We start from the raw sequence: 19,538 nt of genomic DNA, 5'->3' as shown, positions 1-19,538 counted from the left end.
GTGCCATTATTATGCTGTAGTAGGGGGTTAGTAAATTTTTAAGGATTATGTTGTTAAAAGTCATCGGTGGGATACATGAAAAAAAAAAAGTTCTTTCTAATGAGGGCAGTAGTGGTTCAGTGGCAGAATTCTTGCCTTCCACGAGGGAGATCAGGTTTGATTCCCAGCCAACGTACCTCAGGCACATCTATCACTTGTCAGAGTAGGCTTGCATGTTGCTGTGATGCTGAACAGGTTTCAGCAGCGCTTCCAGAGTAAGAATAGAAAGAAAGGTCAACTTCTAGAGATCAGTCAATGAAAACCCTATGGGTCACAACAGTCCAGTCCCGTTGTGCCTGGGGTTGCCATGCACGACAACAACAAAAATGTGGGAGTACTGGGAATTAACAAATTAGGGAGAAATTGTTAGAGAATTAAATATTAATTCTGAGGCTATTATCTGAAATACTCGGCAACATGTTGAAGACAGAAAGATCACAGAAGGCTGCCAGTTAATTTTAGACAGTGATCCTCACTGAATACCAAAAATATCCTGTTTTTAAAATTAAAATAGTCCCCAACTTTCATCTTCTAAAAAATGAAGTTAGAAAAGAGTGGGATGATACTTCTGATACTAAAACCACTGAAAGAGGAAAATTCGTTTCTGTGATCTATCACTGGACTGACTCAGTAAGGCTCTAACCAAAGAACTACTTGAAATGCTTGGAAGGATGGAGGTCTTCAGTTAGGTATGAGGGTTTGTCAGGAAATCATTTTGCCATAAATTTTTCTATGGTAAAAAAAAAAATGTTGCTTTTTTAAAAGAGGGTAAAGTCAGAAATGGCCATTTTCATGAAAGTCAATGTTTGCAAAGAAATCCAAAGGTCTGCTTAAGTTTGATCATTAGCTTCTGACCATAGAATGGATAGAATCAGAATCCTTTGCTTCGCAATATTTACATCAAATAGCTGTTGAGTTAGCTGTTCCTGTGTAAATTCTCATCTTACCTTAACTTGTAGAAAATTCTTGCCTGATGGAGTCCCGGAGTCCCAGAGTCAGTGAGAGAACATTCTAGGGACTGAAATAAACAGCACCATACCTTTCTAGTCCAAGGCTTTGTGTACTTTACATACAATTATTTTAAAGAATTTCCATGAAGCATAACTGCAAGTTTTTTGAAACAATTATTTGAAAGGTACGAATTCTAGTAAAAAAGTTAAAAAATAACAACCAAATAGGTGTACTAAAACCAAACCAAACCCTTTGCCACTAAGTCGATTTCAACTCATAGAGACCCTACAGGACACAGTAGAACTGCCTCATAGGGTTTCCAGGGAGCACCTGGTGGATTCAAACTGCCAACCTTTTAGTTAGCAGCCGTAGCTCTCAACCACTATGCCACCAGGGTTTCCAAGTATACTAGTAAGGGAGAATTTTATATTATGTCTAAATTATCCCTCAATAAAAACAATAATAACTAAGTAGAAAACAAACTACAAAGTTCTGCTTTTCTTTGGATGGTAATGAGTCAGCAGGTACAGTGCTAAATTTTCTCCACAAACTGCAGAAATTTCTTCTCTTGGCTGAGTATATATAGTTTACCACCTTAGGGAGTAATGTTTTTAAATTGGGTTGGTATATAGATAAAAGCAACATTTGTAAGAATTGGTGATGCTTTTGACTTAGATGAAAATGGATGCTTGATCCAATTAGGTTTCCACCATTTTAGAAAAAGCAGGTAACAAACACTGCATGAAAAATTGCTGAACTGCCTCGTGCTTTACTCATAATTCCACTTGCTGAAGTCTCTTTTTTTTCCCAGCAAACTCAGTGAGGGATGATTATTCAACACAAACTAAACTGAACCAAAAATAATACTTCTCTGGCCAAGTATGGTAATTAGTACAGCCACATCCTATACATTTATGGCACATGTGAGCCCAAGGGATACAGGTATATACAACGTGGAACTGTGAGCCCTGGCTGAGTAAATAACTACGAAATGGACTTTTTTTTTTTTTAAACTCTTGGTGGGTTGGCATGGTCAAATTTAGTCAGTTAAACACATTTCATAAATTGTTTATTTGCGATGTTGAATCCATTTACAATACTTGATGGGATTTTCAAGGCCAGACGGTACTGGCATCACTAAATGGCTAGCACCTAGCACCCTGCCTAATCACCCCAATAAATGCTCCAGTATGATTTGTTGAATCAACACAGGGAAATCCCATGAGTCCATTTCTCATTACAGTCAGTTCTGCATGTCATGATTTTCCTGATTTACACATTGGTTAGTTTTTGAACTACCTTAAAATACACGCAAACAAAACTTTCCTGAATTTAAAATGAAAATGCACACACTGTTCGTGCTATTTTACCAACTGTTGAGGCTCTACCCATTTTAGAACGTGGCCTACAGAGAAATCTGCTTGTAATAAAGACTGACGACAATGTGACAAAAAATAAGGATATAATATTAAAATAAATCAAATGATATACAGTACTGTCATTATTCTGATACAGAATTTTTACACAGCAATATTGATACAGGTACAAATGACAGGATGCCAGGCAATGCATTACAATAGACCTTTCGGTTACAAATAAAGTTCAAAGTACAATTAATTACTGATTTTAAAATGAATGTCATGCCAGATTAAAATCAATACTTCCTTTTCAAAGGGGCATTTTCTAGAACATCCTTAACTATGAGACTTTTTGAAAAATAAACTTTATAAAAAAAAAGAGAAGCAATATCATATTGGAGAAGAAGTCTTTGGAAAAAAAAAACAAACAAACCCAAAGCCAAGTCTAGAAATCTAGAAGAAATGAATCTGGCTTTCCATTCTTTCCGCCATCACCCCAGCCAAACCAGTTCAAGTAACCTGAAGATCACTTGGACGGTCAGTTAAGGGAAAAATCAAGAAGCACGTCCAACTCTACTCCACAAGAAGAGTTTAGAGTATCTAGTTCAACTATGTACTCTTTTCACTGTGTAAACAGCAGTGATTCTGCCAGTGATATGGATCCTCCACTTTAAAATGGTAGGGAGTCGGTGGGGGGGGGGGGGAATGGAGAAGAATGAGGTCAGGGTCTTAAAATTCTTTGAGGAGTGAGAGACAGGAGACCAGTGTGTGTGTGGGTTGGGGGGGTGCTATGGGGGGGTTAAGAAAGAAAGATTCTCTAACAAAATATCAAATTCTTATACTCCTCATTTTTGTAAAAACGGGTAAGTTTATTGGCATAAAAAAGCCAAACGAAACCAAAGCCCAAACAGGGAAATGAGAACCGTTTCCATTATGCCTTGCATTTTATATTTCTACCTCAAATTAAAATTCACTTTCAATTAAAAAAAAAGTCATTTAAAAATCAAAGATAAAGTTGCTACTGGGAAAGGTTGAGGAAGTAATAGTATTTCTTTCTGGCCTATTATTTGTTTGGCACAATCACAAGTAAGACTTTACAGACATCATGCGGCTGTTCACATTTAAAGTTACTACTCTAAAGTGATTACTTTCGGGGTAAACAAATAAATCGGCTAAATGAAGTCCGTAAACAGGCCAAGCCCGGCAGACATGGGCAAGTGTGATGCATTCTCCGTCCAAAAAATGGAACCTAAAACAAAAAGGAAAACCGATTAACAGCAAGAAACATTTCAAAAACAAGCCAAACTATTCTTTAGAAATCTCTTTAAATAATAACAGATAATGTTTATTGAGTGTTAACTACTTATCGAGCAATATGCTTAGCATTTTTTACATGTTATCTTTTTCCATCCTTACAACCACCTTGTGAGGATAATAAGTACTTTAGTTATACCCACTTTACAGACAAGAGACTGAGGCATACAGGGATTAAGTAACTTGCCCAAGGCCACATATCTAGAACTTGAAGCTTGGGTGGCAGCTGGACCAGAGAGACCAAGCTTTTAGTCACCAAGCGACACTGTCTTCTACTTTTTCTCATTTTAATTATTTTTGTAGTACCTTGTACTGAAGCTCCCCAAGAAGAGCGTAAATGTATGGACACAGCCATATCTATACAAACTCAAACAACGAGCAAATACATTTCACACATTTGCACACAGATGCCAGAAGGAGTCAAAGTGCTGGAGGAAAAAAATAAAAAGGAATGAGAGAAAAATTAGGGAAGAAGGCAAACTTAATTTGCAGAAATGGAAGAGGCCAAACCCCAGCCTAGGAAGACCCAAGTGAAAGGCTAGCTTCATTCTGAGAGTCATTCAACTGCTATTTCTACTTCCAAGAGCACAGTCGATACCATTAGTGAAATGGGGGTGAGGAGTGTCCACCAGCGTGGTGGTTCTTTGTACCGGTGGCAAGTGGAACACACTCAAAATACATATGCAGAAAAAAGCCAAAGAGAGCAAAAGTCATTCTTCCTCCCCTAGGAATGGTGTCCTCTGGAGACTGTGCCTTACAAGTTACAGGGAAAAAATTTAACCCTGCCTGAAGATGTTTTATAGTCAATGAAATGGGGGGACAAAGGACTGCAACTAATGGCAATGTGAGGGAGGCCGGCTGTCAGAGACTCATGTCTTGGGGATCCTTCTACAGTTTAAGCATGGAAGATGAAAGTGTTCTTATTGCTTCCAAACTTAACTGCTTTATTTGATATCCTAGGAGCCTATTTCCTATCCTAGACCACTAAAAGAGACCACCCATACCGATTATCTGCCCTTATGAGAAAATCTGAGATATAGCTTCCAGATTCCTCCTGAATAGATGTCTTTATGCATAAAGACGGCTGTCAGCAGACAGTGGCAGAACCATTCTACCCTATGTTTGAGTTGAACCAACAGGATAGATGGCACAACATACAGGCCAGCTATTCTGGACCTGTCTTTGGGTGGCACCATGCTCAGCTTCTCCTTACCTCCTTTTTCCTTTTTCTTCTCTTCCTCTTTCTTCTCTCCTGCCTTCCATTTCCAAATTGGTTCTGGAAGGGCCAGGGAGATGACTGACATCAATAAGTGCAGAAAGGGAAGCCACAGGAAGGTAGGGTGAGTATGTGGTGAACAGGCAGAGCAAGATCTACCCAAGCCATCCCAGGCTCTCTGTCTTTTTGATACATTGTCACTTTCCGGGCTCCAACTACAGAGCCTACACAGGGGCACAGTGGCCATCAGCTTGATGTAGACTTGTGCTCAGAATGGTTCTGTCACTGTGTGCCAAAGAGTACCCTGATGGTTGGCTCACTTGCCACCACTGAGAGTATGTTAGATGAGGTGGGCATAGCTGGAATGGCTCCAACAATTACAAGTGGGCAGTATGAGAAGTCATAATCAGTGACCTGTACAATCTGTTCTGACCTGGAGACTCTGCAAGCTGCCTTCTCACCAAGCCTAAAACCACTACATAGGCCAGGAGGTCTCAACCAAGGGAGACTGTGTACCCCAGGGGACATCTGACAACATCCAGAGACATTTTTGGTTGTCACAACTGGGGGGCGTGCTACTATCTTCTAGTGGGTAGAGGTCAGAGATACTGCTAAACATCCTACAATACACAGGGTAGCCCCCTACAACAAAGAATTATCTGGTCCCAGATGTCAATTGTGCTGGGGTTGAGAAACTCTGGCACAGACAGCAATATCCAAGAGAAAATGAGTCTGAAGTAACAGAAATACAATAATGATAAACATGTCAAACTGATTTGGACGGAAAACACCAAACATGTTTCTTTCCTTCATTCATTCAACAGGTATTTAGTGTCTGCTTCACATCAGGCCCTATTCTAGGTGCTGAGGTTACAATGATGAGCAAAGCAGGAAAGGTCATTGACCTCATGGAGCTAACATTGTAGTAGTGAGAGACACATGACCAGTAAGACGGCCGAGCTACTAATACGTGCCCGCATGGTGCTCACAGTCATGTGCTTTATGCATCACACCACACTGTGATCACTCTTCGGCCTGTCATATGTGGGACTGCCAATGTCTTGAAAACAGCAGAAAAGAAAAAACAGCAGTGGCGGCCTTCCATGGGTTACCTCATAAAGCATCTTGCGTAAACTTCACACCAAGCCCGTGTGCCAGATTTTCACCTTGTTTTGAGGCGAGGTAACTGACTCCCCCTCAAGGTGAAGTATCCTGTCTGAGGTGACCCAGATGAAAGGGGAAAGTGCTCATAGTCAAACCCAGTCCCGTTTTCTTCCAAATATATCTTGCTTCTTAAATACCACTGTTCCCAGACTCTTTGAAGACGGGGGCTGTGCCTGTTTTATTTATGAGCATACAATGCTTAGCCTGGTACGTAAGAGATGCTCAACAAAGTACCTGTTAAATGCTTATCACCACCCCTGCCCTTTGCATAGTCTGTGAACCCCTGAGGGCAAAGGGGCAACTGTCCAGGGTGTGTGGCCGCCCTCATCCTGCACGTGCCCAGCACAGACCAGACCCAACGTGATTAAGAAAAATTTACTGTGAAGCCAAAGACGCTAACACCCCTTACTTGCATGGATACCTCCATGGCCTAGGAGGGACCCTGGAAATGTATTTACACGTCATATTGTTTTTGTAAAACTTTAAAAAAATGCTATGTCTTTGCTTTCTTTTTCTTATTAAGGGCACAAAACTGTATAAGCATCAACCTGAATCTGCCTGACTGACCTGAACATAACAATCATACCTGGGTGTCTTTATACCTCATTCAAACCCAGGTGCCTTCTTCAAGATCCAGTTTGTGCTTCACCCTTGCTCCCCTGGAAACTGTGGTGTAGTGGTTAAGAGCTACAGCTTCTAACCAAAGGGTCGGCAGCTCGAATCCACCAGGAGCTCCTTGGAAACGCTATGGGACCCTTCTACTCTGTCCTATACTGACGGCAACGGGTTTAGTTTGGTTTCTTGCTCCCCAAAAGTCCTTCTTAACTGCATCAGTCCTTGGCGGGTTTCCCTCCTCACCTTACCTCTGTGAGCTCCTAATGTCCAAGACCACTAGACACTTGCCAGTTCCTTGACTGACCCACTCACCTCTAGGTCTATATACATTGTATGACAAACATAACAGGTATCTGACAGACAAAACTGCAAGAGAGTTTACAGATGATGAGTATTAAGACGTACAAATATAGCCAAGAAGCTAACAACTCAGCCCAGACTTGATGGTTTATTTTAGAATTCACTGTACACTCAATCCAGAATTTCTAATATCCTAGATTTCCAAACAACAAATCCTAGAAGTTACCAAGGCAGAACATCCGGCACTTTGTAGAAAGCAAGATACTTAACCATTTGCAGCACTTTTGAAGAGAAAATAGTACTGATGCAAAACAAAAGCATTGTTTGTGATTTCTCTCAAAACAGAGTCAATTATGTTAAAGAAGGAAAGGTAATGGGGTATGTGAAGAAAAGCCTAGTTGTGGGACACAGACAGCCCTGGTGCTATTATCATTTTATTTGTAAGGAATATAGTTTTTGTTGTAACTGTTTTCAGTGAAAATACATCATTAAAAAAAAAATTCAAACTGTATAGAAGTATATGAAACAAAAACTAAAAATCACATCTTCCAGAGTTTCTGGTTTGAATAATTACAAAGATTGCATTGTATCTTAATTTGGTAAACTTTAAGATTTCTTCATCTTTTTTTTTTTTGAATAGACATACATTCATACAACCTTAAATAATGCAATTATTTATTTCCCTCTTGTGAACAGCAGGTTAACATCAGGCCTGGGCTTCCCTGAGAATGACTGGGGCCTCCCATCGCACTGTGTCCTTGCAAAAAATGGCGGTCAATGGGAAGGGTGTGTTGGCCTCATTGGTTGTACAGAACTGCACTTGGGTTGGGTAGCTGTTGGCATGCAGATCTTGGGCCTATGTGACTAGGGGGTGTAAAAGATTGGGGAGAAATAAGGGCGGCGGCATCTGTGAGTCAAGGTGACCCGGGCACACCTTGGCGGTCACATGTGCTCTCCTGTGCGGGTGAGGGGCAAAGAAGCTTGACTCGGGTAGCTGCTGAGCTCCCAATGAGGACGCTGTGATCTCCTACACAGTGTCCTGTAAAGCTAAGTGACAGTAGTGTTAGACCAGTGTGCTCAACCAAGGTGATTTCCACCTTCCTGCCTCAGGGACATTTGGCAATGTCTGTAGACATTTTTGATTGTCACAACTTGGTGGGGAGCACTACTGGCATCTAGTGGGTAGAGGCCTGGGAGGCTGCTAAACATCCCACAATGCACAGAACAGCCACTCACAACAAAGGATTTATCCGGCCCAAAATGTCAGCAGTGTCAAGGATAAGAAACCCTGTATTAGACTGAAGCACACTTATGTTTTGTGAGTCTCTTTGCCAATTTGAACCTGTAATCACAGTTGTAATATTGCTCCTATATATTAAATGTAGAGAGTGGATCTTGACACCATGATAGGCAAGATGAGGAAATTAGTATATTATGCTCTCTTCTACCTAAAAGAAACCAAACCTGTTGCTGTCAAGTTGATTCTTACTCATAGTGACCCCAGAGGACAGAGCAGAACTGTCCCATAGGGTTTTCAAGGAGCGGTTGGTGGATTCAAACTGCTGACCTTTTGGTTAGCAACCGTAGCTCTTAACCACTGCACCATCAAGACTCTTTCTTCTATCTCTCACTAAATTTTTTAGTTATATTTTAGTTAGTAATTTTTTAAAATTTATACTCAGTTCTGAAATTATATTTACAGTGCTTTGTCACAGGTTGGTTCTAAAGTAGAAACCACTAATAATTTTAAAATCTTCAATTTATTTTAAATAAGCAAGACCCAAGCTTTTATTTGAAAAATTTTCCTTCAGAAAAAGAAAATGCACTGGTCAAGTTTTAAAGTGTGTAAATCAAAACAAAAAAACCAAGCTGGTACTAAAAATGTTTACACAGAAAGTACAGCAAAAAAAAAAAAAAAAAAAGATTGAAGGAATCAAAATTGTTTAAATGGAAAATAATTCATAAAATAATAAGCAATTAAGGCCTTAAACACATAATTGTGAACTACCAAAACCAAACATTAATCAGAATAGGATAGAAATGGCTAACGTACTAGGTAAATTTTGAATAGCTATTAAATACATTACAAATTTATTGTTTTTTAAACAGCAAGGTATTGCCCGCAGACACGGTTCAATAACTCATGCTTAATTCTTAAAAAAAAAAAATTAATTGTTAAAATGAACACCTGTTAAAACTAGTATTTGCTTTAAAAAGGTCCTACCGAAATACATATCCTATTCTTCCTAAGTGGATTGTATTTTATTCTATCTTTTAATTATAAAATTATAAAGTTAAAGATTATTTAACTATTAAATTATAGCCTATCAGTGACCATAAACTCTGTAAGTTAGTGATGCATCGGCAATAAAATAGGAAACTGAGCAGATTCCATACAGAACTCAGTGCTTATCAATTCCTATCTACGGTTCCCAATTTCATTCATCAAATACTCTTTACTTTACCCAAATAAACAGAATTTTGTGGTTAATGACCAAGCTAAACCAAAATAGAAAGTTTAAAATCTGTACAGGTATGATCTTCATTCATAACCTTGTGTTTTTTAAACATCAATCTCTGTGACCACACCAGTTAATCCATCAAATAAAAAAGCAGTGAACACATCTCATTAAAACAGAATTTTCTATTACCATCACCATTTTTTCCATCTACAAATGAACCATTTAAATTCAGAAGAGTTGAATACTTTATACAATGTTAACCAGGATATGTTTATGAAAAAAACAATTCGCAAGCTGTTTCAAATATTTGAGCGACGTTCTGGGAGAAATTAAGTATTTACTAGAATAGGTTAATTTAATCTAGAAAGAATAACAACTCTGGGGCTTACTCTAAAAATAGGTAACTGAAGTGATCTAGGAAAATGTATTTTTAAGAGAAAAATAACCAACAGGAAAGGTTGTAAAACTGAATTCTAGAAACACACTTCAAGTGGGTATCTGACTAGGGAGAAAATTAAAATACGACATAAAACTTTATTTTTTAGATACTTTTGTCCTTTTATCACTTAATTTAACTATGAAAACCACAATCTATTATTAAAGATTTCATTATTAAAACTGTGATTAAAATAAAACCATAGAAATGTATCTGGGTTTATGGGAGGAGACTGATTTTGTTCACTTCCAGAACTGGCCTTGTACTAAATTTCAACTAGAAGTTACCAGGAATCTCGGAAACAAAGTTCAGTTCTTTTTTAAACGATCTCAGATTTGGAAAACTCATCCGAGGTATAGAAGGAGACAAAGTCTCATTCTGGGCTATCATCACTCATCCAAGTCAACATCTTGCCTCTCTTTACCCACACAAACTAGCTTTGGTTCAACTGGACTAAAAAGTGTTCAAACTAAATGCAACCACCGCTTCCATGGAGGTAGCAGAGTGTAGTGATGAAGATCACACAGCAGTGGAATGTCAGCAAGATGGAAGTTCAGTGTCTGCTCTCTTACGACCACCTCTACTACCTCGTCTGGTCACTCAACCCCTGAGGCTTAATGCTGTCGTATGCAGAAGCTGACAAGAATAAATCTATTTCTCAGGCTTGTTGTGAGTACTAAAGAAAAAATACATACCCAACATTTAGTACAGAGTTTCTGGCCCATCACAGCTTTGGACAAGTGGCAACTATTATTGTTATTAACACAAAAATAGCTCCACAGGCTGAGTAATCCTCTCAGTAGTTGTTTTAGCAAACAGGCTTTGTGATATTAGGTTACACTGTTGTTAGCTGCTGTCAAGTTGGCCCCCGACTCATGGTGACCCTATACATAATGGGATTAGACCCTTGTGATCCATAGGATTTTCACTGGCTGATTTTTAGAACTACATCGCCAGGCCTTTCTGCCTAGTCTGTCTTAGTTAGGAAACTCTGCTGAAACCTGTTCACCATCACAGCCACACGCAAGCCTTCACTGACAGATGGGTGGTGGCTGTGCATGAGGTGCACTGACTGGGAATCGAACCTGGGTCTCTCACCTGAAAGGTGAGACTTCTACCTCTGAACTACCACTGCTCTCTAAGGTTATGCTAACACTGTATAAAAAAGGCATCATTCTTAAAGGAGAAGGTTGACCGAGGAGTAAACTTCTCATAGACAACTGCTCAGATGTACAAAAGATGACTCATTCGATAAGGGTGATGAAAAACATGAGATCAGTGCCAAAGGCAGCAGGGCCAGCTCCACCTCCTTGTGGGAAGTTTGGCATTGACACAGACAACGAATGGTTTAAAACCTTTTCTGACTTAAAATGTCCAAGAATAAAAGGTCCATATCATTATGCTAGAGCCCTGGGGCTGCAGTGGTTAAGAAATTAGCTGCTAAAAGGCATTTGACAAACTCCAACACCCATTCATGATAAAAACTCTCAACAAAAGAGGAATATTCCTCAACATAATTAAGGGCATCTATACACAGCCAACAGCCAACATCATCCTAAATGAAGAGAGTTTGAAAGCATTCCCCTTGAGAACGGGAACCAGACAAGGATGCCCTTTATCACCACTCTTATTCAACATTGTGCGGGAGGTCCTAGCCAGAGCCATCAGGCTAGAAAAAGAAATAAAGGGCATCCAAACTGGTAAGGAAGAAGTCAAAATATCTCTATTTGCAGATAATATGATCTTATACACAGAAAACCCCAAAGAATCCACAAGAAAACTACTGGAACTAATAGAAGACTTCTGCAAAGTTTCAGGATACAAGATAAACATAAAAAAATCAGTGGGATTCCTCTACATTAACAAAGAGAACCTTGAAGAGGAAATCATCAAATCAATACCATTTACAATAGCCCCCAAGAAGATAAAATACTTAGGAATAAATCTAGCCAGAGACATAAAAGACCTATACGGTGAAAACTGCAAGACACTACTCAAGAAACCAAAAGAGATCTGCATAACTGGAAAAACATACCTTGCTCATGGATAGGTAGACTCAACATTGTGAAAATGTCAGTTCTACCCAAAGTAATCTATAGACAGAATGCAATCCCGATCCAAATTCCAACGGCATTTTTTAATGAGATGGAGAAAAAAATCACCAACTTCATACGGAAAGGGAAGAGGCCCCTGGATAAGTAAAGCATTGCTCAAGAAGAAGAACAAAGCGGGAGGCCTCAGACTACCTGATTTTAGAACCTATTATACCGCCATGGTAGTCAAAACAGCCTGGTACTGGTACAACAACAGATACATAGACAACAGAATTGATAATCCAGACGTAAATTCATCCACCCATGAGCAGCTAATATTTGATAAAGGCCCTGAGTCCATTAATTGGGGAAAAGACGGCCTCTTCAACAAATGGTACTGGAATAACTGGATATCCACCTGCAAAAAACTCAAAGAAGACCCATACCTCACACCATGCACAAAAACTAACTCAAAATGGATCAAAGACCTAAATTTAAAACCAAAAACGATAAAGATCATGGAAGAAAAAACAGGGACAATGCTAGGACCCCAATACACTGCATAAACAGAATACAAACCATAAGTAACAATACACAAACACCAGAAGAGAAACTAGATAACTGGGAGCTCCTAAAAATCAAACTCTTATGCTCGTCAAAAGACTTCACCAAAAGGTCAAAAGACAACCTACAGACTGGGAAAATTTTTTTGGCTACGACAAATCCGATCAGCCTCTAATCTCTAAAATCTACAAGATACTGCAAAACCTCAACCACAAAAAGACATATAATCCAACTAAAAATGGGCAAAGGATATGAACAGACACTTCGCCAAAGAAGACACTCAGGTAGCTAACAGACGCGATAATCAGCCGTTAGAGAAATGCAAATCAAAACTACAATGAGAACCATTTCACTTCAAAAAGGCTAGCATTAATCCAAAAAACACCAAATAATAAAAGTTGGAGAGGTTGTGGAAAGACTGGAACACTTATACACTGTTGGTGGGAATGTAAAATGGTACAACCACTTTGGAAATCAATTTGACATCTCCTTAAAAAGCTGGAAATAGAAGTACCATATGATCCAGCAATCCTGCTCCTTGGAATATATCCTAGAGAAATAAGAGCTGTCACACAAATAGATATATGCACACTCATGTTCACTGCAGCACTGTTCACGACAGCAAAAAGATGGAAACAACCCAGGTGCCCATCAACAGACGAATGGATAAACCAATTATGGTATAGTCACACAATGGAATACTACCTAACAATAAAGAACAATGATGAATCCGTGAAACATCTTATAACATGGAGGAATCTGGAAGGAATTATGCTGAGTGAATTTAGTCCGTCACAAAGGGACAAATGTTGTATAAGACTACTATTATAAGGACTTGAGAAAACATTCTTTGATGGTTACGAGGGTGGGGAGGGAGGGTGAGGGTTATTTACTAACTAGATAGTAGGTAAGAATTATCTTAGGTGAAGGGAAGGACAGCACACACCACAGGGGAAATCGGCACAACTGGACTAAACCAAAACTAAGAAGTTTCCCAAATACAATTAAACACTTCGAGGGACAGAGTAGCAGGGGCGGTGGTCTGGGGACCATGCCTTCAGGGGACATCTAGGTCAATTGGCATAACAAAGTTTATTAAGAAAATGTTCTGCATCCTACTTTGGTGAGTAGCATCTGGGGTCTTAAAAGCTAGTGAGAGGCCATCTAAGATGCATCAACTGGTCCCAACCCACCTGGAGTAAAGGAGAACAAAGAACACCAGAGACACAAGGAAAGTATTAGCCCAAGGACAGAAAGGGCCGCATAAACCAGAGACTCCATCAGCCTGAGACCAGAAGAACTAGATGGTGCCTGGCTACCACCAATGACCGCCCTGACAGGGAACACAACAGAGAGTCCCTGATGGAGCAGGAGAAAGGTGGGGTGCAGAACTCAAATTCTAATAAAACGACCAGACTTAATGGTCTGACTGAGACTAGAAGAACCCCAGAAAGCATGGCCCCCAGACTCTCTGTTAACCCAGAACTAAAACCATTCCCAAGACCAACTCTTCAGACAAAGATTAGGCTGAACTATGGGACATAAAATGATACTGGTGAAGAGTGTGCTCCTTAACTCAAGTAGATACATGAGACCAAATGGGCAGCTCCTGACCAGAGATGAGAAGAGCAGGTAGAGAGGGTCAGGAGCTGGTTGAATCGACACGGGAAATCCGGGGTGGAAAGGAGGAGTGTGCTGTCACAGCATAGGGAGAGCAAATAGGGTCACATGACAATGTATGTATAAATTTTTGTATGAGACTAATGTGAACTGTAAACTTTCACTTAAAAGTACAACAATAAAAAAAAAAAATTAAACCAAAAACCAGGAAAAAAAAAAAAAGAAACTGGCTGCTAACTAAAAGGCTAGTAGTTCGAATCCACCAGCCACTCTCTGGAAACCCTATGGGCAGTTCTACTCTGTCCTATAGGGTTGCCATGAGTCAGAATCGACTCAACGGCAATGGGTTTTTATCATTATGCTCGTAGGAAGAGCTATTTTTAAATGGCAGTACAGTCTCACATGGTAAAACCAGAAGGAGGAATGGTTTAAGCACAACAAGAAGTATTTCTCAAGGAAGCCACAGGAAAGCCAAAAGCAAACTCAGTCTTCAGATAGGCACAGACAACTGGAATCCATATTATATCCCACAGAACTAAGCCCAAGGCCACAATTTATTTCATCATGTTCATTCCGAGCATGTCAAATACTAACTGTTACCTGGGATCATGGACTGCAGGAAAGATGTTTGGCTCTATTACAATTTTAAACCCTAAACCACATGTAGAAAACAATTTACAAGGTGGAATTCAGGCTGCTTTGAAAATATTCTGTTTTAAAATGAGAGAATACAAGGTGTAGCAAGAACACAGCAAAGAGACTGAGCTCTGCCTTCAGCGAGCTTCCTGGCGTAGGACAAGTCTTTGGAAGCCTCTGGATTCCACTTTACTGATTGGTAAAACAAGGAGGTGTGACCAGGGCAAGGCACTGCTACCTGTCATCCCTGGGGGTTTTATTGGGACCACACAGTGCTTCAAAATGTTTGAATTTAAAGGGCAAGGACTCCCCAGCCCCACACACTTCTCTGCTCCCTCCTGTCTCCTACACCCCTCCTTCCTGATATAATGTCAACCTACCTGGTCCCTGTAGACAGGCAAGTATGCAACCTCTGGGGACAAAACCACGAAAGCCCCACCCAGTCCTGCCACCCTATGGTCCCGTCTCCTGCTGTCAGCAACTTTTCAAAAGTGTTGCTCAGCTGTGACACTGAGCTGGCAGATGATAAATTGGGTAATTAAATATCATCAATCTCCAAGGTTGTGAACAATGCACCCCTGTAGATACAGAGTCAAAATATCGAACTTTTAAACTAAGATACAAGAGTAACTAACTGTATCATCTGTGATTTTCTGAGACAACACCAAGCCTATTTACTTCTTACTTGTGCCTTATAAGTGGGTCTGATATTAAAAGTCTCTCCCCGATCTTCTACACCCTGGTTTCTGCGAAGAAGCATAATAGAGTATAATGCATACTCTTTGTCCCAAGTAATTCTAAGGCAAATTCATGCGTTTATTTTTATAAAATGTTTCTAATGCCATGAGAGCAATGGTATGAAAAGTATCCCTAAAATCAGGATGACAGAGGATAATTTTTTTTTTTTTAAGGGAAGGGGTGAGGTGAGATGGGGTGGTTCTTCATTGTCATCTTCTCTAACTTTCAGTTTCAAGACCATCACCCAGCCTTCATGTGAGACAGGCCTTGCTGAGTTAAGTTCCCGAGAGATAAGAGAACCACTGTGAAAATGTGCGCGTGTGCGCACGCACGCGCGTGCGCGCACACACACACATGCACACACATGCACACACACACACATACTAACTTTACGAGTCAGCGGATGGCAGCTGTCTCCCACTTTGCCCATAGGTGTGCAAATCCTTATGCTCTTAACCCAGATACTAACAGCACAGCACATGCCTCCACCACACTGGGAATCCTTGTCGCAGGCCTGAAATGCAATAAATAAACAGATAAATATAGATAGCAGGAAAGACTTAGGGTAAGGAAATTTAAAATTAGCAGTAAAAATGTTCTTCAAACACCCAAACACTATGACTTTAATAATCCCATATATGAAAAAGGGACTATAATCTGCATTTGCTTGCATATATTTATGATAGAATCTGATAGATTTTCCCAGTTTTTCAAAAATGGACTAAATAATAACCCCCGGATTATGAAAATCTTAAATAAACATAAGACTTTAAAAAAAAAGGGTATTCTTTTTCTAGTGCTTTATAGGTGAGCTGGCTTTGAACTTGAAGAATGAGTCTATACCATACATGGCCATCAGGAACTACCCAAATCGAATCACAAGATTTTATGACTGTTAACTGGAGATTACATTGGGCCCAATATTCAAAAGGGATTTAAATGGTCTCTAAATCTGGCATGAAATGTTCCAGACCCATACAGGCACTGATGTGAATTTTAGAAGTGTTCATTTTCCTTTTAAAATAATTTGCACTTTGGTTCATGAACTTGACACTCTCACACAACTGACTTTTCACCATTACCTCTTTAAAGAGAGAAATCTCATAGGTTGAGAATGGACAGACCAAAACTTTTGCTTTATGTTACTTTTCAGGTAAGTAACCTGCAAAAAGGAAATTACTGACTTAGAATATATGTATCTGTGTATGTGCTTCACAAAACCAGCGGGACTATCGTCTAAGACCCATCAGATTAAGAAATACACGTGACAGCTGCAATTATCCATGGCGATTACTTAAGACACCTGCTCCCAATATAAAAATTTTAAGCATATATCAAAGAATCAACTATGGAGGAATTTTCATACTCTTCTAAATACTGAAAGATTAAATTCATTTGCATGAAAATGGATCTAAGGAGCTATTGTTATTTCCTAGAACCAATTAAAAATAAGATGCTTTGTTTGAATGGTGTGCAGTAATATGTTATGTTGGCAGTAAGGTAAAAAAACAGTTTACTATATATGGAAGAAACTACAAACTCTATAATTTAGACACAAATTTAGATGTACACTTACTGGGAATAACTACGATAGTACTCCAAAGTTCTCAGATTTGGGGACAGACATAACTTCTCAAAACATAATATATGGAAGCATTCTTCTTATTTTTCATTACAAGTAGACCAACTTTCTTGCTTTAGAGTTTATTTACTTCCCCTGTTCGAATTTAGCAGTCTATTTAAAACAAGTATCTGGATTTTAAAAGCTATAATTTTCATCTTGGGGTGTTTAGTCTTTTATAAGAACATATCTAAACATTTTCATTTTCCAATTTTATGTGTATGTCAGAAGTCATGTATATGTGACTCATTCAGTCAATGGCCTTTCCCAATATGGTTTTAAAAATGTTAGGGACATATAAATCAATTTCAAAATACGGACATATACTGGACAAAAAAGTAAATATTTAAGATGGAGGTTTCAGCCAGTATTTTATTTCAACAGATGCTGAAGACCCTGAATTCTAAAGCCCCGCTAGCTCTTTTTTATAATACAATCAAAATCCAGCCAAAATATTTTAAAATTAAATCAATCACTTGAATGTTTAACATCCTATAGACAATACATCTAGGTAAGCTACTGAGTTTTTCATGTGTATCACAATGGTCCCTGTCATGGAAACAATGACTCGATTTCTTACTGCTATGTTACTTTAGAGAATTAAAAAAAAAAAATTCTCTCCTTATGAGTTAAATTAACAACAACACACAAAAACAACACACAACTATATAATAAGCCTGGACTTAACAAAAACATCCAGTATGATAAAATTTCATTGTGTAACAAAAAGCTTCAGTTCTTGGAAATATTTACAAAGAACTGCCTAGGTTTATATATTTTTAATTAGACAGCTGTTTCCTAATGCCTTTCCCCCTTAACCTATTGCAGATCTATTCAAATCATGTTGTCCTGTGAATGGAACAAAAAGATACTTCTATTGCAAAGAAATTTTAGGCTCAGAGGATTAGGAGAAATTTAAAATAAACCAGCAGGGGAAGAGGAAAAAAAAAAAAAACCCAATCTTGTTTCAATTCCCCTGAATTAGAAAGCCCTTTAAAAAACTTTCTTTCAACCAGATTGACTGGCTACTAACAAAACTACTCAAAGAATTTTGTTAATCGCTATGCTATTCTAATAAAGATCCCAAATAATATAATTAAATATCTATTGGGCAAAACCAAATACTGTTATAGCACTGGGCTTTCAATATGCTATAAACCTATTAACTCATATAGAGACAACGGAGCTTTATTTTCTCAAGACAATGACATTTTTCTTAAAGGTTATTTCATTACCAATGTATCATCATTCAAACAGAGCAGTTTTATTTAAATCCTAGAACGTGCACTTAGATATTGGAAGTAATTTCATCAAAGTATAAATTAATTCCGCTCTTAAAAATTACAGTAATGCAGCTGAACAACCAGGAAATGGTAGTAGTTTTGCATTGCTGTTATAAAGACCTAAAGATTCTTAAAAATTTTTTACTGAAAATTCATCCTTCAGATCCACACAAAGAAAACTGTTGGTGGGAGTAGGAAAAAATTAAATTAGTCCTTACTTCCAAAGATGCCTTCCCTAAGTTTAAACAACATCTACACGGCAACCTACTCCGTAATTATACTGGAGCACTGGAGTGCTCTATCAGGAATTAAAAATGGAAAACTGTTACAGGGAGAACCGTAAGAAGCTGAAAAAAGCCCGGAACCCAGGAGGAAGCGCTCACAACTGCTTTTCAAAGCGCATACATGGCCCTGCACCAAGTTATTTCAAAGGGTTTCTGCGGAGGGCGCATCCGGAGCCAAGTCCCTGAACATGGATTAAGACTCCCGGGATCTGGGGCATTCGTCTTGCCCTAGGGCATTTCAGGAAGGAGCCCTCAAATGTTAAGGTCCGAGCTAGTGCGCCGCGAGAGTGCTCGAGAAGACTTTGAAAGACAACTTCTTTCAGCTTAACCCAAAAACAAACCAGAGACAGGTTGTGGGTGTCAAGAGGAGGTCAGCGGGAGGAGGTAGTGTTAAAGGTGGTGGGGTGACACTTCTGTCACTTTTCTTCCAGGACGCGCCCAATGTCCCGGGCCATCTGCTGCTTTTGGAGCAGGGCAGGGACTTTTTCTCAAGCGCGCCAAGGGGCGACGGAAGCAGGTGTCTCCGCCCGAGGCGTCCCTCCCTGCCCCTCCACCGGGCCCCCTGGGCGCACCCCGGACGAGTTGCGCCGGGTGGACAGGTGCGCCGGGCCTCTTACCCCGGTGATCACGGCGCCGTCCCCGGCGGGGGGCGTGAGCAGCAGCGGCGGCAGCAGTAGCAAGAGCAGGAGCGGGGCGCAGCGCGGACTCCTCATGGCGCCCTCGGACTATGCGGCGGTTGGGGGGCCGTTGGGGGCGCGGGGCCCGGCGCGCTCGGTGGAGCGCGAACAGCGGGCAGGAGGGCGGGCGCGGCGGCTCCGCGAGCCTCCTGGCGGTTATAAAGGCGAGCCCCGCAGTGACTCACGCCGGCGCCCGCCCGGCAGCACGCGCGGGGGGCACGGCGCGG

At 40.0% G+C, this 19,538-nt stretch overlaps 1 protein-coding gene across 2 annotated transcripts; it reads right to left on the bottom strand.

Annotated features, from left to right (window-relative positions):
• Positions 1-3,440: 3,440 nt before the first annotated feature.
• Positions 3,441-19,350, bottom strand: PROK2 (prokineticin 2). Of its 2 annotated transcripts, XM_004372704.1 has the most exons (4): positions 19,252-19,350; positions 15,835-15,960; positions 4,876-4,938; positions 3,441-3,597 (listed from the first exon to the last, which is right to left on the bottom strand). In XM_004372704.1, the coding sequence occupies exons 1-4, from the start codon at positions 19,345-19,347 to the stop codon at positions 3,493-3,495; spliced, it is 390 nt and encodes a 129-aa protein (XP_004372761.1). In that variant the 5' UTR covers positions 19,348-19,350; the 3' UTR covers positions 3,441-3,492. The 2 variants fall into 2 exon arrangements, with proteins under 2 accessions (XP_004372761.1, XP_004372762.1); XM_004372705.1 differs by lacking the exon at positions 4,876-4,938.
• Between the last annotated feature and the right edge of the window lie 188 nt (positions 19,351-19,538).

The sequence above is a fragment of the Trichechus manatus genome, unplaced genomic scaffold (assembly GCF_000243295.1).
Source record: "Trichechus manatus latirostris isolate Lorelei unplaced genomic scaffold, TriManLat1.0 scaffold00020, whole genome shotgun sequence".
NCBI classification, from domain to species: domain Eukaryota; kingdom Metazoa; phylum Chordata; class Mammalia; order Sirenia; family Trichechidae; genus Trichechus; species Trichechus manatus.
Note: the sequence above shows the minus strand (reverse complement) of the source record. Positions and strands in the feature narration are given on the sequence as shown.

Excerpts from the sequence above, each read along its gene's own strand:
- PROK2 (XM_004372704.1), bottom strand. The coding sequence starts at position 19,347 with ATGAGGAGTCCGCGCTGCGCCCCGCTCCTGCTCTTGCTACTGCTGCCG. Across the intron at positions 15,961-19,251 it reads ACGGCGCCGTGATCACCGGG|GCCTGCGACAAGGATTCCCA; the intron begins GTAAGAGGCCCG and ends ATTGCATTTCAG. Across the intron at positions 3,598-4,875 it reads GAAGAAAAAGGAAAAAGGAG|GTTCCATTTTTTGGACGGAG; the intron begins GTAAGGAGAAGC and ends TTTTTGTTTTAG.